Source organism: Eleutherodactylus coqui, chromosome 6 (genome assembly GCF_035609145.1).
Source record: "Eleutherodactylus coqui strain aEleCoq1 chromosome 6, aEleCoq1.hap1, whole genome shotgun sequence".
NCBI classification, from domain to species: Eukaryota; Metazoa; Chordata; class Amphibia; order Anura; family Eleutherodactylidae; genus Eleutherodactylus; species Eleutherodactylus coqui.
This window is the reverse complement of record NC_089842.1, coordinates 30684198-30705902: the sequence shown is the minus strand read 5'-3', so window position 1 is coordinate 30705902 and position 21705 is coordinate 30684198. Positions and strand designations below refer to the sequence as shown.

The following is a 21705-nucleotide window of genomic DNA, read 5'->3' as shown; positions in this document are numbered from 1 at the left end:
AGGGTCAGTACAACATCTACTGTATCTGTAGGGAGATAATTAGTCATGTGAACATCCCATACAATATTACTAGAGATGAGCGAGCACCAAAATGCTCGGGTGCTCGTTACTCGGGACGAAAATTTCGCGATGCTCGAGGGTTCGTTTCGAATAACGAACCCCATTGAAGTCAATGGGCGACCCGAGCATTTTTGTATATCGCCGATGCTCGCTAAGGTTTCCATTTGTGAAAATCTGGGCAATTCAAGAAAGTGATGGGAACGACACAGCAACGGATAGGGCAGGCGAGGGGTTACATGTTGGGCTGCATCTCAAGTTACCAGGTCCCACTATTAAGCCACAATAGCGGCAAGAGTGCCCCCCCCTCCCAACAATTTTTACTTCTGAAAAGCCATCATTAGCAATGCATACCTTAGCTAAGCACCACACTACCTCCAACAAAGCACAATCACTGCCTGCATGACACTCCGCTGCCACTTCTCCTGGGTTACATGCTGCCCAACCCCCTCCCCCCCCGCACGACCCAGTGTCCACAGCACACACCAAAGTGTCCCTGCGCAGCCTTCAGCTGCCCTCATGCCACACCACCCTCATGTCTATTTATAAGTGCGTCTGCCATGAGGAGGAACCGCAGGCACACACTGCAGAGGGTTGGCACGGCTAGGCAGCGACCCTCTTTAAAAGGGGCGGGGCGATAGCCCACAATGCTGTACAGCAGCAATGAGAAATCCAATCCTGTGCCACCTCCATCAGGAGTTGCACACGTGGGCATGGCAATGGGGAACCTATGTGCCACACACTATTCATTCTGTCAAGGTGTCTGCATGCCCCAGTCAGACCGCGATTTTTTATAAATAGTCGCAGGCAGGTACAACTCCGCAATGGGAATTCCGTGTGCACCCACAGCATGGGTGGCTCCCTGGAACCCACCGGCTGTACATAAATGTATCCCATTGCAGTGCCCATCACAGCTGAGGTAATGTCATGTTAAATGCAGGTTGGCTTCGGCCCACACTGCATGCCCCAGTCAGACTGGGGTTCTTTAGTAGTGGACACATGCAGTTACAACTCCGTGTGGACCGACAGCATGGGTGGGTGCCAGGAAGCCACCGGTGGTACATAAATATATCCCATTGCATTGCCCATCACAGCTGAGGTAATGTCATGTTAAATGCAGGTGGGCTTCGGCCCACATTGCATGCCCCAGTCAGACTGGGGTTCTTTAGAAGTAGACACATGCAGTTACAACTCCGTGTGGACCGACAGCATGGGTGGGTCCCAGGAAGCCACCGGCGGTACATAAATATACCCATTGCAGTGCCCATCACAGCTGAGGTAACATCCGATTAAATGCAGGTGGTCTTCGGCCCACACTGCATGCCCCAGTCTGACCGGGGTTTTTAATACATAGACACTGGCAGGTACAAATCCCTAATGTGAAGTCCCTGTGGACACACAGCATGGGTGGCTCCCTGGAACCCACCGGCGGTACATAAATATATCCCATTGCAGTGCCCATCACAGCTGAGGTAATGTCATGTTTAATGCAGGTGGGCTTCGGCCCACACTGCATGCCCCAGTCAGACTGGGGTTCTTTAGAAGTGGACACATGCAGTTACAACTCCGTGTGGACCGACAGCATGGGTGGGTGCCAGGAAGCCACTGGCGGTACATAAATATATCCCATTGCATTGCCCTGCACAGCTGAGGTAACGTCAGATAAAATAGAGGTGGGCTTCGGCCCACACTGCATGCCCCAGTAAGACCGGGGTTTTTAATACACAGGCAGGTACAACTCCCTAATGTGAGGTCCGTGTGGACCGACAGCATGGGTGGCTCCCTGCAACCCACTGGTGGTACAAAAATATATCCCATTGCAGTGCCCTGGACAGCAGAGCTAACGTCTGATTAAATACAGGTGGGCTTCGGCCCAAACTGCATGCCCCAGTCAGGCTCGAGTTTTTTATAAGTATACACAGGCACGTACATCTCCCTAATGGGAAGTCCATGTGGACCGACAGCATGGGTGGGTCCCAGGAAGCCACCGGCGGTACATAAATATATCCCATTGCAGTGCCCAGCACAGCTGATGTAACGTCAGCTTTAATGCAGGTGGGCAAAAAATTAATTGGATTACACTGTAGGCGAGGGCCCAAAAAAATTGGTGTACCAACAGTACTAATGTACCTCAGAAAAATTGCCCCTGCCCAACCAAGAGGGCAGGTGAAACCCATTAATCGTTTTGGTTAATGTGGCTTAATTTGTAACTAGGCCTGGAGGCAGCCCAGTTAAAATAAAAATTGGTTCAAGTTAAAGTTTCAACGCTTTAATGAGCACTGAAACGTATAAAAATTGTTTACAAAAATTATATGACCGAGCCTTGTGGGCCTAAGAAAAATTGCCCGTTCGGCGTGATTACGTCAGGTTTCAGGAGGAGGAGCAGGAGGAGGAGGATGAATATTATACACAGATTGATGAAGCTAAAAGGTCCCCATTTTTGATGGTGATAGACAACGATGCTTCCATCCGCGGGTGCAGCCTACGTATTGTTTAGGTATCGCTGCTGTCCGCTGATGGAGAAGAGAAGTCTGGGGAAATCCAGGCTTTGTTCATCTTGATGAGTGTAAGCCTGTCGGCACTGTCGGTTGACAGGCGGGTACGCTTATCCGTGATGATTCCCCCAGCCGCACTAAACACCCTCTCTGACAAGACGCTAGCCGCAGGTCAAGCAAGCACCTCCAGGGCATACAGCGCGAGTTCAGGCCACGTGTCCAGCTTTGACACCCAGTAGTTGTAGGGAGCAGAGGCATCACGGAGGACGGTCGTGCGATCGGCTATGTACTCCCTCACCATCCTTTTACAGTGCTCCCGCCGACTCAGCCTTGACTGGAGAGCGGTGACACAGTCTTGCTGGGGAGTCAGAAAGCTGTCAAAGGCCTTAAAGAGTGTTCCCCTGCCTGTGCTGTACATACTGCCCGATCTCCGCGCCTCCCCTGCTACCTGGCCCTCGGAACTGCGCCTTCGGCCACTAGCGCTGTCGGATGGGAATTTTACCATCAGTTTGTCCGCCAGGGTCCTGTGGTATAGCATCACTCTCGAACCCCTTTCCTCTTCGGGTATGAGAGTGGAAAGGTTCTCCTTATACCGTGGGTCGAGCAGTGTGTATACCCAGTAATCCGTAGTGGCCAGAATGCATGTAACGCGAGGGTCACGAGAAAGGCATCCTAAGATGAAGTCAGCCATGTGTGCCAAGGTACCTGTACGCAACACATGGCTGTCCTCACTAGGAAGATCACTTTCAGGATCCTCCTCCTCCTCCTCCTCCTCCTCCTCAGGCCATACACGCTGAAAGGATGACAGGCAAGCAGCATGGGTACCCTCAGCAGTGGGCCAAGCTGTCTCTTCCCCCTCCTCCTCATCCTCCTCATGCTCCTCCTCCTCCTCCTCAACGTGCTGAGATATAGACAGGAGGGTGTTCTGACTATCCAGCGACATACTGTCTTCCCCCGCCTCCGTTTCCGAGCGCAAAGCATCTGCCTTTATGCTTTGCAGTGAACTTCTCAAGAGGCATAGCAGAGGAATGGTGACGCTAATGATTGCAGCATCGCCGCTCACCATCTGGGTAGACTCCTCAAAGTTTCCAAGGACCTGGCAGATGGCTGCCAACCAGACCCACTCTTCTGTAAAGAATTGAGGAGGCTGACTCCCACTGCGCCGCCCATGTTGGAGTTGGTATTCCACTATAGCTCTACACTGCACATAGAGCCTGGCCAACATGTGGAGCGTAGAGTTCCACCGTGTGGGCACGTCACACAGCAGTCGGTGCACTGGCAGATTAAACCGATGTTGCAGGGTGCACACGGTGGCAGCGTCCGTGTGGGACTTGCGGAAATGTGCGCAGAGCCGGCACACCTTTCCGAGCAGGTCTGACAAGCGTGGGTAGCTTTTCAGAAAGCGCTGAACCACCAAATTAAAGACGTGGGCCAGGCATGGCACGTGCGTGAGGCTGCCGAGCTGCAAAGCCGCCACCAGGTTACGGCCGTTGTCACACACGACCATGCCCGGTTGGAGGCTCAGCGGCGCAAGCCAGCGGTCGGTCTGCTCTGTCAGACCCTGCAGCAGTTCGTGGGCTGTGTGCCTCTTCTCTCCTAAGCTGAGTAGTTTCAGCACGGCCTGCTGAAGCTTGCCCACCGCTGTGCTGCTGTGCCGTGCGACACCGACTGCTGGCGACGTGCTGCTGCTGACACATCTTGATTGCGAGACAGAGGTTGCGTAGGAGGAGGAGGAGGAGGGTGGTTTAGTGGAGGAAGCATACACCGCCGCAGATACCACCACCAAGCTGGGGCCCGCAATTCTGGGCGTGGGTAGGACGTGAGCGGTCCCAGGCTCTGACTCTGTCCCAGCCTCCACTAAATTCACCCAATGTGCCGTCAGGGAGATATAGTGGCCCTGCCCGCCTGTGCTTGTCCACGTGTCTGTTGTTAAGTGGACCTTGGCAGTAACCGCGTTGGTGAGGGCGCGTACAATGTTGCGGGAGACGTGGTCGTGCAGGGCTGGGACGGCACATCGGGAAAAGTAGTGGCGACTGGGAACTGAGTAGCGAGGGGCCGCCGCCGCCGCCATCATACCTTTGAAAGCCTCCATTTCCACAACCCTATACGGCAGCATCTCCGGGCTGATAAATTTGGCTATGTGCACGTTTAACGCTTGAGCGTACGGGTGCGTGGCGGCGTACTTGCGCTTGCGCTCCAACACTTGCACTAGCGACGGCTGGATGGTGCGCTGAGAGACATTGGTGGATGGGGCCGAGGACAGCGGAGGTGAGGGTGTGGGTGCAGGCCAGGGGACGGTAGTGCCTGTGTCCTGAGAGGGGGGTTAGATCTCAGTGGCAGGTTGGGGCACAGGGGGAGAGGCAGCGGTGCAAACCGGAGGCGGTGAACGGCCTTCGTCCCACCTTGCGGGGTGCTTGGCCATCATATGTCTGCGCATGCTGGTGGTGGTGAGGCTGGTGGTGGTGGCTCCCCGGCGGATCTTGGCGCGACAAAGGTTGCACACCACTGTTCGTCGGTCGTCTGCACTCTCAGTGAAAAACAGCCAGACCTTTGAGCACCTCGGCCTCTGCAGGGTGGCATGGCGCGAGGGGGCGCTTTGGGAAACAGTTGGTGGATTATTCGGTCTGGCCCTGCCTCTACCCCTGGCCACAGCACTGCCTCTTCCAACCTGCCCTGCTGCTGCACTTGCCTCCCCCTCTGAAGACCTGTCCTCAGTAGGCGTAGCAAACCAGGTGGGGTCAGTCACCTCATTGTCCTGCTGCTCTTCCTCCGAATCCTCTGTGCGCTCCTCCCTCGGACTTACTCCAATTACTACTACCTGAGTGATAGACAACTGTGTCTCATCGTCATCGTCCTCCTCACCCACTGAAAGCTCTTGAGACAGTTGCCGGAAGTCCCCAGCCTCATCCCCCGGACCCCGGGAACTTTCCAAAGGTTGGGCATCGGTCACGACAAACTCCTCCAGTGGGAGAGGATTCGGAACCATTGCTGCCCATTCTGGGCAGGGGCCCGAGAATAGTTCCTGGGAGTCTGCCTGCTCCTCAGAATGTGTCACTGTAATGGAGTGAGGAGGCTGGGAGGAAAGAGGAGCAGCAGCCAGAGGATTCAGAGTTGCAGCAGTGGACGGCGCAGAACTCTGGTTGGTCGATAGATTACTGGATGCACTTTCTGCCATCCACGACAGGACCTGCTCACACTGCTCATTTTCTAATAAAGGTCTACCGCGTGGACCCATTAATTGTGAGATGAATGTGGGGACGCCAGAAACATGCCTCTCTCCTAATCCCGCAGCAGTCGGCTGCGATACACCTGGATCAGGAGCTCGGCCTGTGCACACACCCTGACTTGGGCCTCCGCGTCCTCGCCCGCGTCCACGTCCTCTAGGCCTACCCCTACCCCTCAGCATGGTGTATTACCAGTAGTGCAGAAACAGAACGCTGTAATTAAATGTGCCGCTTATTGGCCTGTGGTTGGAGGCTGACTTCGCTTACGGAACGCACAGCAGAGCCAGGAAAGGATTTTGCGCAAGCCTGCTGTAACACTTAGCTGGCTGCGTATTAATTAGGACTACTACCCCCAGCACAGACACAGTACACTGAGGACGGTCACAGGCAGCCCGAATAGAAAGTTTTTTCCCAAATTTTTTTGGAAAAGCCCACTGCCTATATAGACAGTATACGTCTTTCACCTTTTTCACTGTCCCTGCCTCAGCACTACTGGCCCTGGACTATGTAATATTACTGCAGACTGTTTCCCTCTGGACAGGATGACAGCGGTGATGAAACGGCCAACGCAGAGCCAGGAAAGAATTTTGTGCAAGCCTGCTGTAACACTTAGCTGGCTGCGTATTAATTAGGACTACTACCCCCAGCAGAGACGCAGTACACTCAGGACGGTCACAGGCAGCCCAAAGAGAATGTTTTTTCCCAAATTTTTGGGGAAATGCCCACTGCCTATATAGACAGTATATCTCTTTCACTGTCCCTGGCTCACCACTACTGGCCCTGGACTATGTAAAATTACTGCAGACTGTTTCCCTCTGGACAGGATGACAGCGGTGATGTAACGGCCAACGCAGAGCCAGGAAAGAATTTTGCGCAAGCCTGCTGTAACACTTAGCTGGCTGCGTATTAATTAGGACTACTACCCCCAGCAGAGACGCAGTACACTCAGGACGGTCACAGGCAGCCCAAATAGAATGTTTTTTCCCAATTTTTTTTGGAAAAGCCCACTGCCTATATAGACAGTATACGTCTTTCACCTTTTTCACTGTCCCTGCCTCAGCACTACTGGCCCTATACTATGTAAAATTACTGCAGACTGTTTCCCTCTGGACAGGATGACAGCGGTGATGTAACGGCCAACGCAGAGCCAGGAAAGAATTTTGTGCAAGCCTGCTGTAACACTTAGCTGGCTGCGTATTAATTAGGACTACTACCCCCAGCAAAGACGTAGTACACTTAGGACGGTCACAGGCAGCCCAAATAGAATGTTTTTTCCCAAATTCTTTTGGAAAAGCCCACTGCCTATATAGACAGTATACGTCTTTCACCTTATTCACTGTCCCTGCCTCAGCACTACTGGCCCTATACTATGTAAAATTACTGCAGACTGTTTCCCTCTGGACAGGATGACAGCGGTGATGTAACGGCCAACGCAGAGCCAGGAAAGAATTTTGCGCAAGCCTGCTGTAACACTTAGCTGGCTGTGTATTAATTAGGACTACTACCCCCAGCAGAGACGCAGTAAACTCAGGACGGTCACAGGCAGCCCAAATAGAATGTTTTTTCCCAAATTCTTTTGGAAAAGCCCACTGCCTATATAGACAGTATACGTCTTTCACCTTTTTCACTGTCCCTGCCTCAGCACTACTGGCCCTATACTATGTAAAATTACTGCAGACTGTTTCCCTCTGGACAGGATGACAGCGGTAATGTAACGGCCAACGCAGAGCCAGGAAAGAATTTTGCGCAAGCCTGCAGTAACACTTAGCTGGCTGCGTATTAATTAGGACTACTACCCCCAGCACAGACGCAGTATACTCAGGACGGTCACAGGCAGCCCAAATAGAATGTTTTTTCCCAATTTTTTTGGAAAAGCCCACTGCCTATATAGACAGTATACGTCTTTCACCTTTTTCACTGTCCCTGCCTCAGCACTACTGGCCCTATACTATGTAAAATTACTGCAGACTGTTTCCCTCTGGACAGGATGACAGCGGTGATGTAACGGCCAACGCAGAGCCAGGAAAGAATTTTGCGCAAGCCTGCTGTAACACTTAGCTGGCTGCGTATTAATTAGGACTACTACCCCCAGCAGAGACGCAGTACACTTAGGACGGTCACAGACAGCCCAAATAGAATGTTTTTTCCCAAATTCTTTTGGAAAAGCCCACTGCCTATATAGACAGTATATCTCTTTCACTGTCCCTGCCTCACCACTACTGGCCCTGGACTATGTAAAATTACTGCAGACTGTTTCCCTCTGGACAGGATGACAGCAATGATGTAACGGCCAACGCAGAGCCAGGAAAGAATTTTGAGCAAACCTGCTGTAACACTTAGCTGGCTGCGTATTAATTAGGACTACTATCCCCAGCACAGACGCAGTACACTCAAGACGGTCACAGGCAGCCCAAATAGAATGTTTTTTCCCAATTTTTTTTGGAAAAGCCCACTGCCTATATAGACAGTATACGTCTTTCACCTTTTTCACTGTCCCTGCCTCACCACTACTGGCCCTGGACTATGTAAAATTATTGCAGACTGTTTCCCTCTGGACAGGATGACAGCAATGATGTAACGGCCAACGCAGAGCCAGGAAAGAATTTTGAGCAAACCTGCTGTAACACTTAGCTGGCTGCGTATTAATTAGGACTACTACCCCCAGCAGAGACGCAGTACACTCAGGACGGTCACAGGCAGCCCAAATAGAATGTTTGCTTCCCAAATTTTTTTGGAAAAGCCCACTGCCTATATAGACAGTATATCTCTTTCACTGTCCCTGCCTCACCACTACTGGCCCTGGACTATGTAAAATTACTGCAGACTGTTTCCCTCTGGACAGGATGACAGCAATGATGTAACGGCCAACGCAGAGCCAGGAAAGAATTTTGAGCAAACCTGCTGTAACACTTAGCTGGCTGCGTATTAATTAGGACTACTACCCCCAGCAGAGACGCAGTACACTCAGGACGGTCACAGGCAGCCCAAATAGAATGTTTGCTTCCCAATTTTTTTTGGAAAAGCCCACTGCCTATATAGACAGTATATCTCTTTCACTGTCCCTGCCTCACCACTACTGGCCCTGGACTATGTAAAATTACTGCAGACTGTTTCCCTCTGGACAGGATGACAGCAATGATGTAACGGCCAACGCAGAGCCAGGAAAGAATTTTGAGCAAACCTGCTGTAACACTTAGCTGGCTGCGTATTAATTAGGACTACTACCCCCAGCACAGACGCAGTACACTCAGGACGGTCATAAGCAGCCCAAATAGAATGTTTTTTCCCAATTTTTTTTTGGAAAAGCCCACTGCCTATATAGACAGTATACGTCTTTCACCTTTTTCACTGTCCCTGCCTCAGCACTACTGGCCCTATACTATGTAAAATTACTGCAGACTGTTTCCCTCTGGACAGGATGACAGCGGTGATGTAACGGCCAACGCAGAGCCAGGAAAGAATTTTGCGCAAGCCTGCTGTAACACTTAGCTGGCTGTGTATTAATTAGGACTACTACCCCCAGCAGAGACGCAGTAAACTCTGGACGGTCACAGGCAGCCCAAATAGAATGTTTTTTCCCAAATTCTTTTGGAAAAGCCCAATGCCTATATAGACAGTATACGTCTTTTGACCTTTTTCACTGTCCCTGCCTCAGCACTACTGGCCCTATACTATGTAAAATTACTGCAGACTGAGGACGCAATGCTCTGCACGGCCGATATACAAAAAAAAAAAAAAAGTGCAACACTGCAAAAAGCAGCCTCCACACTACTGCACACAGTTAGATGTGGCCCTAAGAAGGACCGTTGGGGTTCTTGAAGCCTACACTAACTCCTAACGCTCTCCCTACAGCAGCTCCAGCACGATAGCACTGTCCCTCAGCTATGTCACAACGCATCTGAGGCGAGCCGCGGGAGGGGCCGATTTTTATACTCGGGTGACACCTGATCTCGCCAGCCACTCACAGCAGGGGGGTGGTATAGGGCTTGAACTTCGCAGGGGGAAGTTGTAATGCCTTCCCTGTCTTTCTATTGGCCAGAAAAGCGTGCTAACGTCTCAGAGATGAAAGTGAAAATAACTCGAACATCGCGTGGTGCTCGCCTCTAGTAACGAGCATCTCGAACACGCTAATACTCGAACGAGTATCAAGCTCGGACGGGTACGTTCGCTCATCTCTAAATATTACTAAAGTTTTGAACAAGAAGATTATAAAGTTCTGTGTTTCCATCTCCTTTCAGGTTATTCCCTCTCTTGTATACAATGCGTTGAAGCAACTGATGCTCCGTGTTCAGGAACTGCCGACGTTTGTGCTCCTTCAGAAGATGCCTGTATATCGAAGTACGCCCTGACCTCAATAGGTATGTAGACAATGCTATCGCTATATGGAAAGTAAATAACAGTTTGCACTATTGTCATACACTTTGTGCACATTTTTTAAAGTTCCCCCAAAAATGGCAAATCTTTGAGATGTCGCCCCTTTACATATCAGCAGAAAGCTTTATTCACACGAGCATTTTATTGCGGCAATTGTGCTGCGATAAAACGCTAGCCGAAAATCTCCTGTCAGCAAAAGGAGGGGGCAGGACGGAGCGGGAGATTAGCATCTATGGCGGGGGATTCTGCATCTTCTGCCCCTGGTGATCAGGGCCTCTTCCCTGCATTGCTCCACAGCACTCACATCGCTCTTAGCTATCAGCTGCCTCTGCAAGGCTCTTCTGCTGCTTTGCTCTCACGCTGCTCCCTTGTTTGCTGCGTCTCTGAACTCAGTGTGCAGCTAACAATTCCCTGTTGTAGAGTGCCTGAAGTGCCCAGAACAGTCAAAAACATTCAGGTAGTGGGCAAGGCTTTTTGCCCATTCACAGGCCTACATGGAGGCAGTCTGCACACAGTCGCATCGGTGCTACATCATCTAGAAAGCAGAACCCCCTCTTCAACTCTGTCTGCACTCAACTGCCTCCCGCCTTCCTGGGTGTCCACTGTCAGGGCTACAATACACAGGGGTTGGAGTGGAAGCATTTGGCTCCAACCTCTGTGTAGTGGCCAGTGGCTGTAATTGCAGTCTGGGGTCTAATTAATATTAATGAGAAATGTGCCTGCAGTTACAAGCACCAGCCACTACACAGGGGTTGGAACAGCAGTTTCTACTCTGACTCCTGTGTGTAGCAGCACTGATAGCGGGCGCCTAATCAGCTGATCGGTTAGGGTCCCAAGCGATGGACTCCAGTCAATCAACTATTGCTGACCTATCCTGAGGATATGTTATCAATAGCATTTTCCTGGAAAACCCCCTTAATACCCGGTTTCTCAATCAAGCTTCTGCATAGCTCTGATTGACAGTTGTAGCCTCCAATCAGGAGATCTGGCAAGCATAGTTCTTTAGCGGCACAGTTGAGAGAGCCGCGGGCACTTGCTGCGGCTCTGGGGATTAAACCGTATCTTTCTGCAGGCTCATACACACAAGTATGCTTTAGAATGGTTCCCTGATCCCTACAAATAGCGGTTAGCAATTTTGTAATGTCAGACCTGTTGACAGTCTCCCTCTAAAGGAGTTTTCCACTGAAAATACTATAGATGACCTATCCTCAGGATAGGTTAGCTGATCGGTTGCTGACTGACAATGTCGGGATATACAGGGGTTGGAGTGGAAGTTGCTGCTCTGACCCTTGTACAGTGGCCAGTGCTTGTAACTGCAGCTCTCATTGAAATCAATGTGACCCCAGGCTGCAATTACAAGCACCGGCCACTACACAACCCGGAGGATAGGTCATAAATAGTATTTTCAGTGAAAAACCCATTTAAGACTGTCTATGCCAAGGGTTGGCGCACCGTTTTAGGAAAACTGAGATGTACAGTTATTATTATGGCACACAGTACCCCCCACATTGCTGAATTCTTTTCATGACCATCAGGATCACCATTTCACTTTATGTCTCTCTGCAGGTGGTATCCAAATATCAAAACTATTTGTCAGAGGATGTGGGACACGCTCTCAGTGCTCAATATCTGGCAGTTTGAGTATTCCTCTCAGCAGGATGGTGGCCAGCACCACCTGCTGTTACACAGACCGCTGTATGCCTTCCCGCCCTATATGTAAGTAGGCTTACCCACTGTGTTCCTCTGAGAATAAGACCCTGTCTTATATTAATTTTTGCCCCAGAAGAGGCACTGGGTCTTATTTTGGTGGACGTTTTATTATACTTTCCTAGCAGGCTCAGTCCAGGTCCCTCCTGCTGCTCTCTGAAGCTCCGATGTGCTGAGCCATGGAATAGATTGGCCAATTCATAAATCTTACCTCCACAATGCAATGGCTGTAATTGTTTTTTTGACCGCTGCTCAGTCAATTAATGCAGCGCTCAATGAAACAATCACAGCCATCACATTGGTTCTTCAAGTGCTGCATTGATTGGCTGAGCAGCATTAAAGAACCAATCAGAGCCATCGATTCCTGGAGGTGGAATTTTAGTGATCTTCTGTGGGTAACAAAGACGGCAGGGCGGAGCTTTGGACAGCAGCACAAGGACCTGGATCAAGTCTGTTAGGTAAGTATTCCTTTTTTTTAATGTAATGCAGCTAGGGCTTATTTTCAGATTAGAGCTTATATTTCAGGCCTCTCCGAAAAATCATGGTAGGGCTTATTTTCGTGGTAAGTCTTATTTTCAGTGAAGTGTGGTACATAAAGAAAGTACCCATAGAAATTAGCTCAAAGTTGGCAGAAAATACTGATTCTGGCAACACCGGACCACCAGGGACGAGCGCAGAATTTTCTGATGCATCAATGCCCTCAGTGGTCATGGGGAGTTAAATGTAATTCATTCTGAATTAGCCATTTTCTATAAAAATCTGTGGTTTCATTTCTATGAAAAGTTTTTGTATAAGACTGATATGTGTTATCAGTTTAACTATTGCAATGACATACCATGAAATGTCATGAAAAAACTGTCCCATGATTGATCCACTGGATGGTCATGGGTCTGAGCTGTCAAATATCCATAATTTCCGCTGACGTCACAACCAGAACCCATGAGCCTTCAATGTTTGGTGTGTATGAGTATGTCATCAGCTACATCAGTGGTGATGTACTGCACAGACCTTCTTTTCAGGCATCTGCACATGCATATTTCACCATGGGTTTCATGGGGATTGAAGACTTACTTGTCCTTTGATTTTCCTGAAATTAAAGTTTCAACTTCTATGCTATTTTTAGGAGATAAGAGATTATTATTTAAAGAGAACTTGTCACCAGGTTCATGTTGCACGAACTACGGGCAGCATGAAACTGTGACAGGTTTGCACAGTTTGCCCCTGTATGTCTTATTCTGAAATGCTGCGATTAGAGATGAGCGAGCATACTCGCTAAGGACGATTGCTCGATCGAGCATTGTCCTTAGCGAGTATCTCCCCGCTCGGAAGAAAAGGTTCAGCTGCCAGCGCGGGTGACAGGTGAGTTGCGGGAGTGAGCAGGGGTAGCAGGGGGGGGGGGGGGAGAGGGAGAGAGAGAACTCCCCTCCGTTCCTCCCCGCTCTCCCCCGCCGGCAGCCAAATCTTTGCTCCCGAGCGGGCAGGTACTCGCTAAGGGCAATGCTCGATCGAGCAATTGCCCTTAGCGAGTATGCTCACTCATCTCTAGCTGCGATGTTTCAGAAAAAGGAGCCTTGTGTGGTGCAGAATGTTAAGGCAGCAGAAATGCAGTTCTAAGCATTCGCTCGTGAACTGAAGGTTGCAAGTTCAATCCCTGCATGGTTCAGGTAGCTGGCTCAAGGTTGAGGCTGGTAAAATGAGTACCCAGCGTGATAGGCACTAATGAATAAATTACCTGAAATCGCTGTGGAAAAAGTTGGGACTATACAGAAAACAAGATTCATTCATTTAACTTCGAACATTTATTCCAAATTGAGCTCCGCAGCAGAAAAAAGCTGTCACCCTATATAATGCCAGGCGAAAGAGGCTGGTGTGACATTGTCCCCATGACTTCTTCAGTGTCACCACAGATCAACAAGTGATCAGTAGAAAGATACAGATTATAATAATGAACTGTTCTTTTTAACTAGACAAATGTCCTTGTATTTGTAGTCATGCCTCTAGATGTATTGGAATTATTCCTAGCTTATGTACTGGATGTTTTCTTTCAAGGTTTCATTATCTCACTTTTATTATTTTATGTCCTTGTAGTAGAACATCACTGTTAAGAATTCTGAATGTGCCACTATAGATACTTGAATGTGCAGAAACCATAACCTTTTCTATGATTCACTACTAAATGCTTATTATATTGTGATTGGATGTTGACAGGGCGAGGTAAGCTCGTGATCAGCTCCTGACAGTACTAAATTTGCAATATAAGATGTATGCAATAAAGATGCTACAGAAGAGAGGCATGAAACACCATCTTGTTTCATGTGATATTCTTCTCCAGGGTACTTTACAGATAATTAGACATACCTGATTGATAAGGCTATGATATCCTTAGAGTATTATCCAAATTGAACCAATATTCCAACACTATCAGAGCCAGGATCTGGCCTAGGGTCTGACCTAAAGTGGTAGTCCAGAGTTTATGTGTAAGTCTCCTTTTGCAGCTAGAGCATATTTACAGTTAACACTGCTCTAAGTACTAAAACTGACTATGGCTGTGGATGACTCCCCCCACAGCTGAGGAAAGACAATAAAGGTTTTTGGGTCTTGAATCTCTTATCCTTTATTTATCCAGCATTTATTTAGCGCTTTTTTTTCCCCTTCTCCTGAACTGTCAATCTCTTTGTTTCTACATTGTCAGTGCCTCCTGCACCCACCAATTTGAATGGTGTTGTCTGCAAGACATGCCAGGGCCTTCAAGACTATCCCTGTGAATCCGATGAGTACATTAACTGTGTTGGAAATGAGACAAAATGCATCTCTCAGTTTGGAACAACTTCAGGTAAGTATCTGAAGTTGAAGATTGGTAACTCTTGGAGCTGCAGTCTGGCCTCCTATCTTGGCCTACAAGTCTTTGTGATTACATCAGTGTGTCCCCAGACTCCTCTCTCCCCTCATGTCCCTATAGGTAATTATATGCCCTCTCATCACCCTTATGATTTCAGAGTCCACACCACGTAGTGCAGGAAAATGTAAATTTAATGAGAAGGAAGGTCTTGGCAGGACTGTACCTGGATATCATAAAATATGAGCTTCCCATAAACTATCCACCTCCAAAGCCCCATGTAGGAATTGAATATTAGAAACGTGCTTCCAACCCTTCTAACATCATTTTATTACCATCTCCTTGAGTTGTCTTCAATAATTCTATTAATGACTTATTTATGTTTTTTTGAGATTCTGGAGGAAATCTAATTTGAACATTCACTCCTTTAACCCTTAACTCCTTGCTAGGTTGAGCATAGATCACACCACAAAACAGTCCTACACATCCCAAAAATACATGCTGCCACCACTGACTGTTTTATTGTAAGGAAATTCAGATGTTTAAGAGACTGAACTTGTTAAAGTTTTAAGCTTTAATACAAAAAGATGCAATGTTTATAGTAAGTAACAAGAGGAAAAAATAAAAAGGACATGAACACAAGGACAGAAATGCTTATTTTTTTCGTTAAGCTGAAGCAAAACTACTTGCGACTTATTACTCATCACCCTGTTGGTTTCCATATTTACACTGAACGACTATCCTTTGAATTTGTTCTTTTGTGTAGTTATTCAACCGATAGTTGACCTGTGTAAATGTAAAGGGGTACAAGTAATTGGTTTGGGGCTTTCCCGGGTTTTCAGATCAATCACAGCCTGACATGGCCCTGGAGTGGAAAGTGCTAGTCCCAGCTCAATAAGGGAGGTTATGGTCCCTTTCTCCTCATGTATAGACTCTATCGGTATCAGAAATAAACGGTTGGACCTCACACACTGTAGTTTTTTTGAATGCTCATAAAATTTATTTGGACAGTGTAGATGTTCACGCAAAGCAACATTTTGGGCTCAAATGCCCTTTACCAAGCATATGAGGAAACCTGAAATATTAGAGTTTATAGGTAACCGAATTCGGCCTGGATATGGCTAACATCCAAAAGTGAAAACAGTCAAAAAAGTCCTGTGACATGGTATGAACTGAGGGACCGCAATTGCCACTTAGCGCAAAACACGAGAGAGACTCCTTTCTTTCTCTGTCAACACTCTTAGCTCCTCTGTCTCTTCCACTTCTGAAAAGTTCCCATTCAGAGTCCTGTTCCTCCGTTCCCACCTTTTCTTAAAAAGTCAGTACTGTGACAAACACTAAAATTAGGTTTAACATCAAAACAATAACAAACTGCACCCCTTATATAAAGGTACCTTAAGACATGGACAGACAATCTCAATTCAAAAAAATTTGGAACGATGTGTAAGGATGGTCAGAGGTTCACCAATCTGTGAAAAACTGCATCTAAAAATTGTGGGACCATTTTAGAAAAATGTTCTTCAACGTAAAATAGTGAAGACTTTGAATATCCTTCCATCTACAGTATATAATATCATCAAAAGATTTAGAAGACCTGGAAAAATTAATGTGTACAAGGGACAAGGCCGACAGTCAATAGTGGATGCTCGAGATCTGCGGGCCCTTAGGCATCACAACATTAAAAACAGGCATGATTCTGTAATGCAAATCATTGCATGGGTTCAGGAATACTTTCAGAAATTATTGGAAATGAACACAGTTTGCCGTGCAATTTAGAAATGCACTCCTCCAACCTTCTAGCCATCTTCTTCCCCAGCACAGCTGCACCCTCTCAACTGAGATGCAGCCTGTCCCTACAGTAAAGCCTGTAGCCAACAGCAAAGTCAACCCAGTTCTCCACCAACTCTGGAGCCACTTGTTTACCTCCCTAAGCTCCAGCTGCCTTTCTGGTGTGGCTAGTGATACAGGTAGTATTTCCAAGAAAACTACCCTAGAGGTCCTCACCCTAAGTTTAGATCCCAGATCCCTGAAATCGTTTTTGAGGGTCCTCCATTGACCTCTAATTTGTTCATGTCAATGTGCACCATGACTGCTGCATCCTTCCTAGCCCCTCCTAGTAATCTGTAAGTCCGATCCGCAATGTGCCAAACTCGAGCACTAGGAAGACAACACACCGTTCAACGATCCTAGTCTGTGTGGCATATAGCCCTGTCTATCCCCCTTATAATTGTGTCCTCCACCACTATGACCTGTCTAGCCTGCCCTGCACTCCTCTTCTCCTTCTTACTAGAGCAGTCATCTCCCTGGCATTCAGAGGGCATGTCATGCTGCAGCAGGGCTAATCCTATAATGGCACCCCCCATATCTGCCAACTTTGCAAACTTATTGGGATGTACGAGTTCAGGACTAGCCTCCCTGGTTCTCTTCCCTTTACCCCTTCTAACTGTCACCCAGCTAGCTGCCTGCTTCCCCTGCTCTTCCGAACTACCATCCTCCCCCACCTCTACCCCAGCGAATGCCTGCTCAGTGAGCAGCAAACTCCTTCCCATATTGTCAATGGATCTCAGTGTTGCCAGTCGCTCATTTAGAGCCACGATTTGTGCTTCCGAATGAGTAACATGCATGCATCTTGCACAACACTATGCACCCTCGATCGGCTGATCAAGGACCGCATACACTGCACAAGTAGCACACTGGACTGCATTGCCAGGCATGGAGCACATTCTAATGGGGGATCAAAAAATTTACTTACAGAAGTAACAAAAATCAACTAGTTCGCAACTCCTCAGATGCCTCTGCCCGTTCGCTGCCATCAATTTCTAAATTAGTCAATTTTTTTAGTCAATATGTGTTCTATTGTGAATAATATATGGTTAGATGAGATTTCCAGATCATTGCATTCTTTTTTTCTTAACATTTATTTACATTTTACACCGTGTCCCAACGATTTTGGAATTGAGGTTGTATATTACAGCGCATAAAATTCTTATATTATAATTAATTATAGCCCTCATTACACAACAAACTTGCCATTCAATTGTCTGGGAGAGTCTGATCATTAGATTTTCTCTGGGATCTGCCATTACCGCTCCTCAAGTTGTTCTAACCCGACTTTGCCAGACTCCTGAATAGCAGGACTGTCTATGATGCCAAGGTAAGTCAGATGGAAATATGTCACACTGTAACTACTGAGAGCTTCCAAGTCTGGAAAATCCATGTAAGTTATTATGGCCACCATATGGGTTGTCATCCAGTTTTTCTGATAACAGAGGATAGCCTAAAGCCTATTTCACACGAACGTCATTTTGATGCAAAGTAGGCACATAAAAAAAAATCGTGCCTATTGGAATGAATGGTTTTCTATAGGTTCCTTTATATGAACGATTTTTTTGACATGCTAAACAAATCGCACTTCCAAAGATGGCACATAGGCGAATTATTTCAATGCTGAAATTTCTTTTGCGTCACGATAGGACTTGCCCAACAGATGAGACTCCATAGGCTCCTATGGCAGGCTCCGGGAGCTGTCCGAAAAATGGAGGGGGAGGGACTTTAGCAGCGGTGAGCGCTGCTAAACAATGACAGGTGCCTCTAGTTGAGGCATTTAGACTAGTTCTGCCAACCGAGGGATATTGGGACTGCGGTGTTATTGCTCTCCAGCTAGGCGTGTGAATGGATGATAAAATCACGAAGAACAGCTGTGACTTGGTCGTGGCTATTTTTTGTACATGCAATTTTGTGCTCCATTACTACAATTTTTTAGCACGGCTAATGGAGCACCAAAATGACGCTCATGTGAAGGAGGCCTTATCATGCTGTGATGAACCGTTTGCCTCAGAGGGTTGCTATATAACACATTCTAATCCTTTGACCCCTAGGAGCAAAAACAGCTTTGCGAGGTTGCAGCAGCCCAGACCTTTGTAAGAATCCTCACGAGGAAGGGTCATTTGGGGGTTTGAAATTTTCTATGAAGATCACCTGTACGGACGGGACTGCCACTCTCCATTACAGCTTATACCTGCTGTCCGCAACCACGATTTGGCTTTTCAAGGTCATGAATTAAAGTCTTCATGAAGGTCGAATGACCAAACCCTCATCTGACATAACCGCTCACTTACACCCCCTGTCAAGTTCTTGAGTCGTCCTTTCACTGTTTGATGTTGTTTCTGTCTCTGGGAAAGCTGGGTAGCAAATTGTATGTAACCCAAAAGTAGATACAAAGAGTACCCCAATCTGGGTGACAAATCCTATGGCCCCTACGGCAGATCACTCACTAATAAAAGGCAAAACTCCCTAGTTATGCCTCTCTAAGGTTTATTATTCAGTAATTTGGGAAAGCTAGGTGACCACCTACACTGGAGGCTGTAATGGCAGCCATATTGCTTGTCACTCAGCTTTTCCAGACTTCTGCATGACAAAACCTGCTTAGTTAAACAGTGCGATGAGGGAACCTGGGAGGATTGCCATCCATTAGACAGAACACAATGGGTGACAACCAATGTCACCTGCATTACTGTTTCTATATGGTGACCCAGCTTTCCTCGGCTAATGAATGGCAAAGCTGCCTAGTTTAGGATAGGTTCACACTAGCGTTAATGCTTTCCATTGTTTGGCTCAAACCTCGGAGCTCAACAACTAGAAAACTAGAATTACCAGATTCAGCATATGCCGGATCCAGGCAGCACCAAACAGACCCCGTTAACTACAAGGCAATATTCACACGGGCGAGTGCAAACATTGTCCGAGTTCACTGCGAGTGTATATGTGTTTTACATCAATTTTTGTTCAATATTTGCTTTTTTAAAGCGCGAATGTCCTCCGTTTTCTATGTACATCAAATAAAGGGAGGTCAATGGGTGAATGCAAAAATGCAATGCGCATAGGTGCCAAGTGCATGGATTCTGTTTTTTCGAAAGGCATCCATTGACTTGAAAAGGGGATTTTGGTCCAAGAATCACTTCAGAATAGGACACGTTGCAACTTTTTTAACACGGACTACCGGTCTATGAAAAAAAGGCGCATGTGAAACACATATTGACTTTGGGTCCAAGTTCCATTAGTTTCAAACATGAACCAAACTCAGATGTTAAAATAGCCCATGTCAATAAGCCTTAAGGGGTTTCCACTCACTTCTGGCATGTGAGCAGAAAGTTTCCCGGATGAAATAGCGCAGCATGTTGTGCTATTGTGAATGGGATTTCATGCTGCATTGGTGCTGGAGTCTTTGATGCAGATGCAAAAATGGCCTGAATGGTGAAGTCTGGGTCAAAACCCAGCGGAAACTGTAACCTTACTTGTCACTCAACTTTCCCAGTGCTATGAGGGATGTATCACTGTAGAACCAGGTCTACTATTCACATGTCCAGGAAAGCTGGGGGTTCACATTTCAGAGTGATATTAGGAACAATAGTGATTTTTACCATCTTTCCCAGAGATAGATATAACAAGGAAATCTAAGGTGGGACGTGGTTTTCTATATAGGGGTCTATAACCTGCTTGTATAAAGAACATATACCCTCACCTACTATATAATACACTGAATACTGCAGCTGTGCCCCATATACGTAATGGACATACTGATGTAGCAGAGCTGAATCTCTGAGTTTCTTCACCTGTTTTCATCCATACTGTGATAAAGACAACCAGTAATTTGTCTGCAGTCCTATGTAAAACGTAAAGGGCATCTGTTACCTACTTTTAGCCCTATGAGCTTGGTTGCAGAGAAAAATCACTCATGTGAATAGCCAGATTAAAAATTAATATGTTCTTTTCATGTGTGATGATAATGCCAATCTCAATCTATAAAATGTAGTAACCAACACTACCTGAAGGGGGCAGCCATCCAGTGGCTTTATAAATTTTGCTGTGATTTTGCTAATTTCTATATAAACTGCGGCTTTTGGATTTATTATTATATTCAATACAAATAAAAGAGTTACAGGAAAGTGTTGTATTTTATTACGTGTCATATACAAATAGTGGATTATTAGATATGGTATTATATATTATATAAGGCCTCCCTTGTACATCGCCCATATAGCCAATGTAAGGGCGCCCACCCACTGGCGATTTTTTTTTCTTTGCGTTTTGCGTTTTTTCTCAAGAGCAATTAGAATTGAATGTACTTCTGTCCACTGGCGTTTTTTTTTTTGCGTTGCGTTGCGTTTTTTAACATAGGAACTGTCAGTTGCATATGTGTCCTTATTTTTCTCCTAATGCACCCATGAAAGTCAATGGAAATTAATGGAAAAGCCGCGAAAACGCCGCGAAAACGCGGCAAAAAACGCCGCGAAAAACGCGCGGAAAACGCAAACGCCAGTGGGTGGGCGCCCTAAGTGTAGAGAAGTGTCAGACTACTCCTTGAAATATAGGGGAATATTGGTTCAGCAGGATTAGCGGATGACCATCAGGTGCAGAATTAAGTCAGGTTTAGTATGATAGATAGATAGATAGATAGATAGATAGATAGATAGATAGATAGTAGAGATGAGCGAGCGTACTCGGAAAAGCACTACTCGCTCGAGTAATTTGCTTTATCCGAGTATCGCTGTGCTCGTCCCTGAAGATTCGGGTGCCGGCACGGAGCGGGGAGCTGCAGGGGAGAGCGGGGAGGAATGGAGAGGAGATCCTTCTCTCCCTCTCTCCCGCCCGCTCTCCCCTGCTCCCCGCTGCGACTCACCTGTCAGCCGCAGCGGCACCCGAATCTTCAGGGACGAGCACAGCGATACTCGGATAAAGCACATTACTCGAGCGAGTAGTGCTTTTCCGAGTACGCTCGCTCATCTCTAATAGATAGATAACACATGACAAAATACAATGTGTCATTGTTTAACTAAAACTAGGCCAAAATGCATAAGCAGTGTGTGAAAAATTAAGTACATCTTTATTGCTTCCTTAAGAATTAACAAGATAAGAAGCAGCCAGATGTTACTAATCGAATGCCCTTAAGTAATTGATCATCAGCAAGTGTGACCACCTATATAAAAGCAGAAGTTTTGGCAGTTTGCTGGTC

The 21705-nt window shown here is 47.1% G+C and overlaps 1 protein-coding gene across 3 annotated transcripts in view; it reads left to right on the top strand.

Annotated features, from left to right (window-relative positions):
* Window positions 1–20638, top strand: part of LOC136631999 (uncharacterized) — an 83085-nt gene extending 62447 nt beyond the window's left edge. For all 3 annotated transcript variants that reach the window (XM_066606528.1, XM_066606529.1, XM_066606527.1), the window contains exons 2-5: window positions 10015–10134; window positions 11717–11866; window positions 14550–14690; window positions 18572–20638. In XM_066606528.1, the coding sequence (XP_066462625.1) occupies window positions 10015–10134; window positions 11717–11866; window positions 14550–14690; window positions 18572–18756 (596 nt within the window). In that variant the 3' untranslated portion in view covers window positions 18757–20638. The remainder of the gene's footprint in view (window positions 1–10014; window positions 10135–11716; window positions 11867–14549; window positions 14691–18571) is intronic.
* Window positions 20639–21705: the final 1067 nt, after the last annotated feature.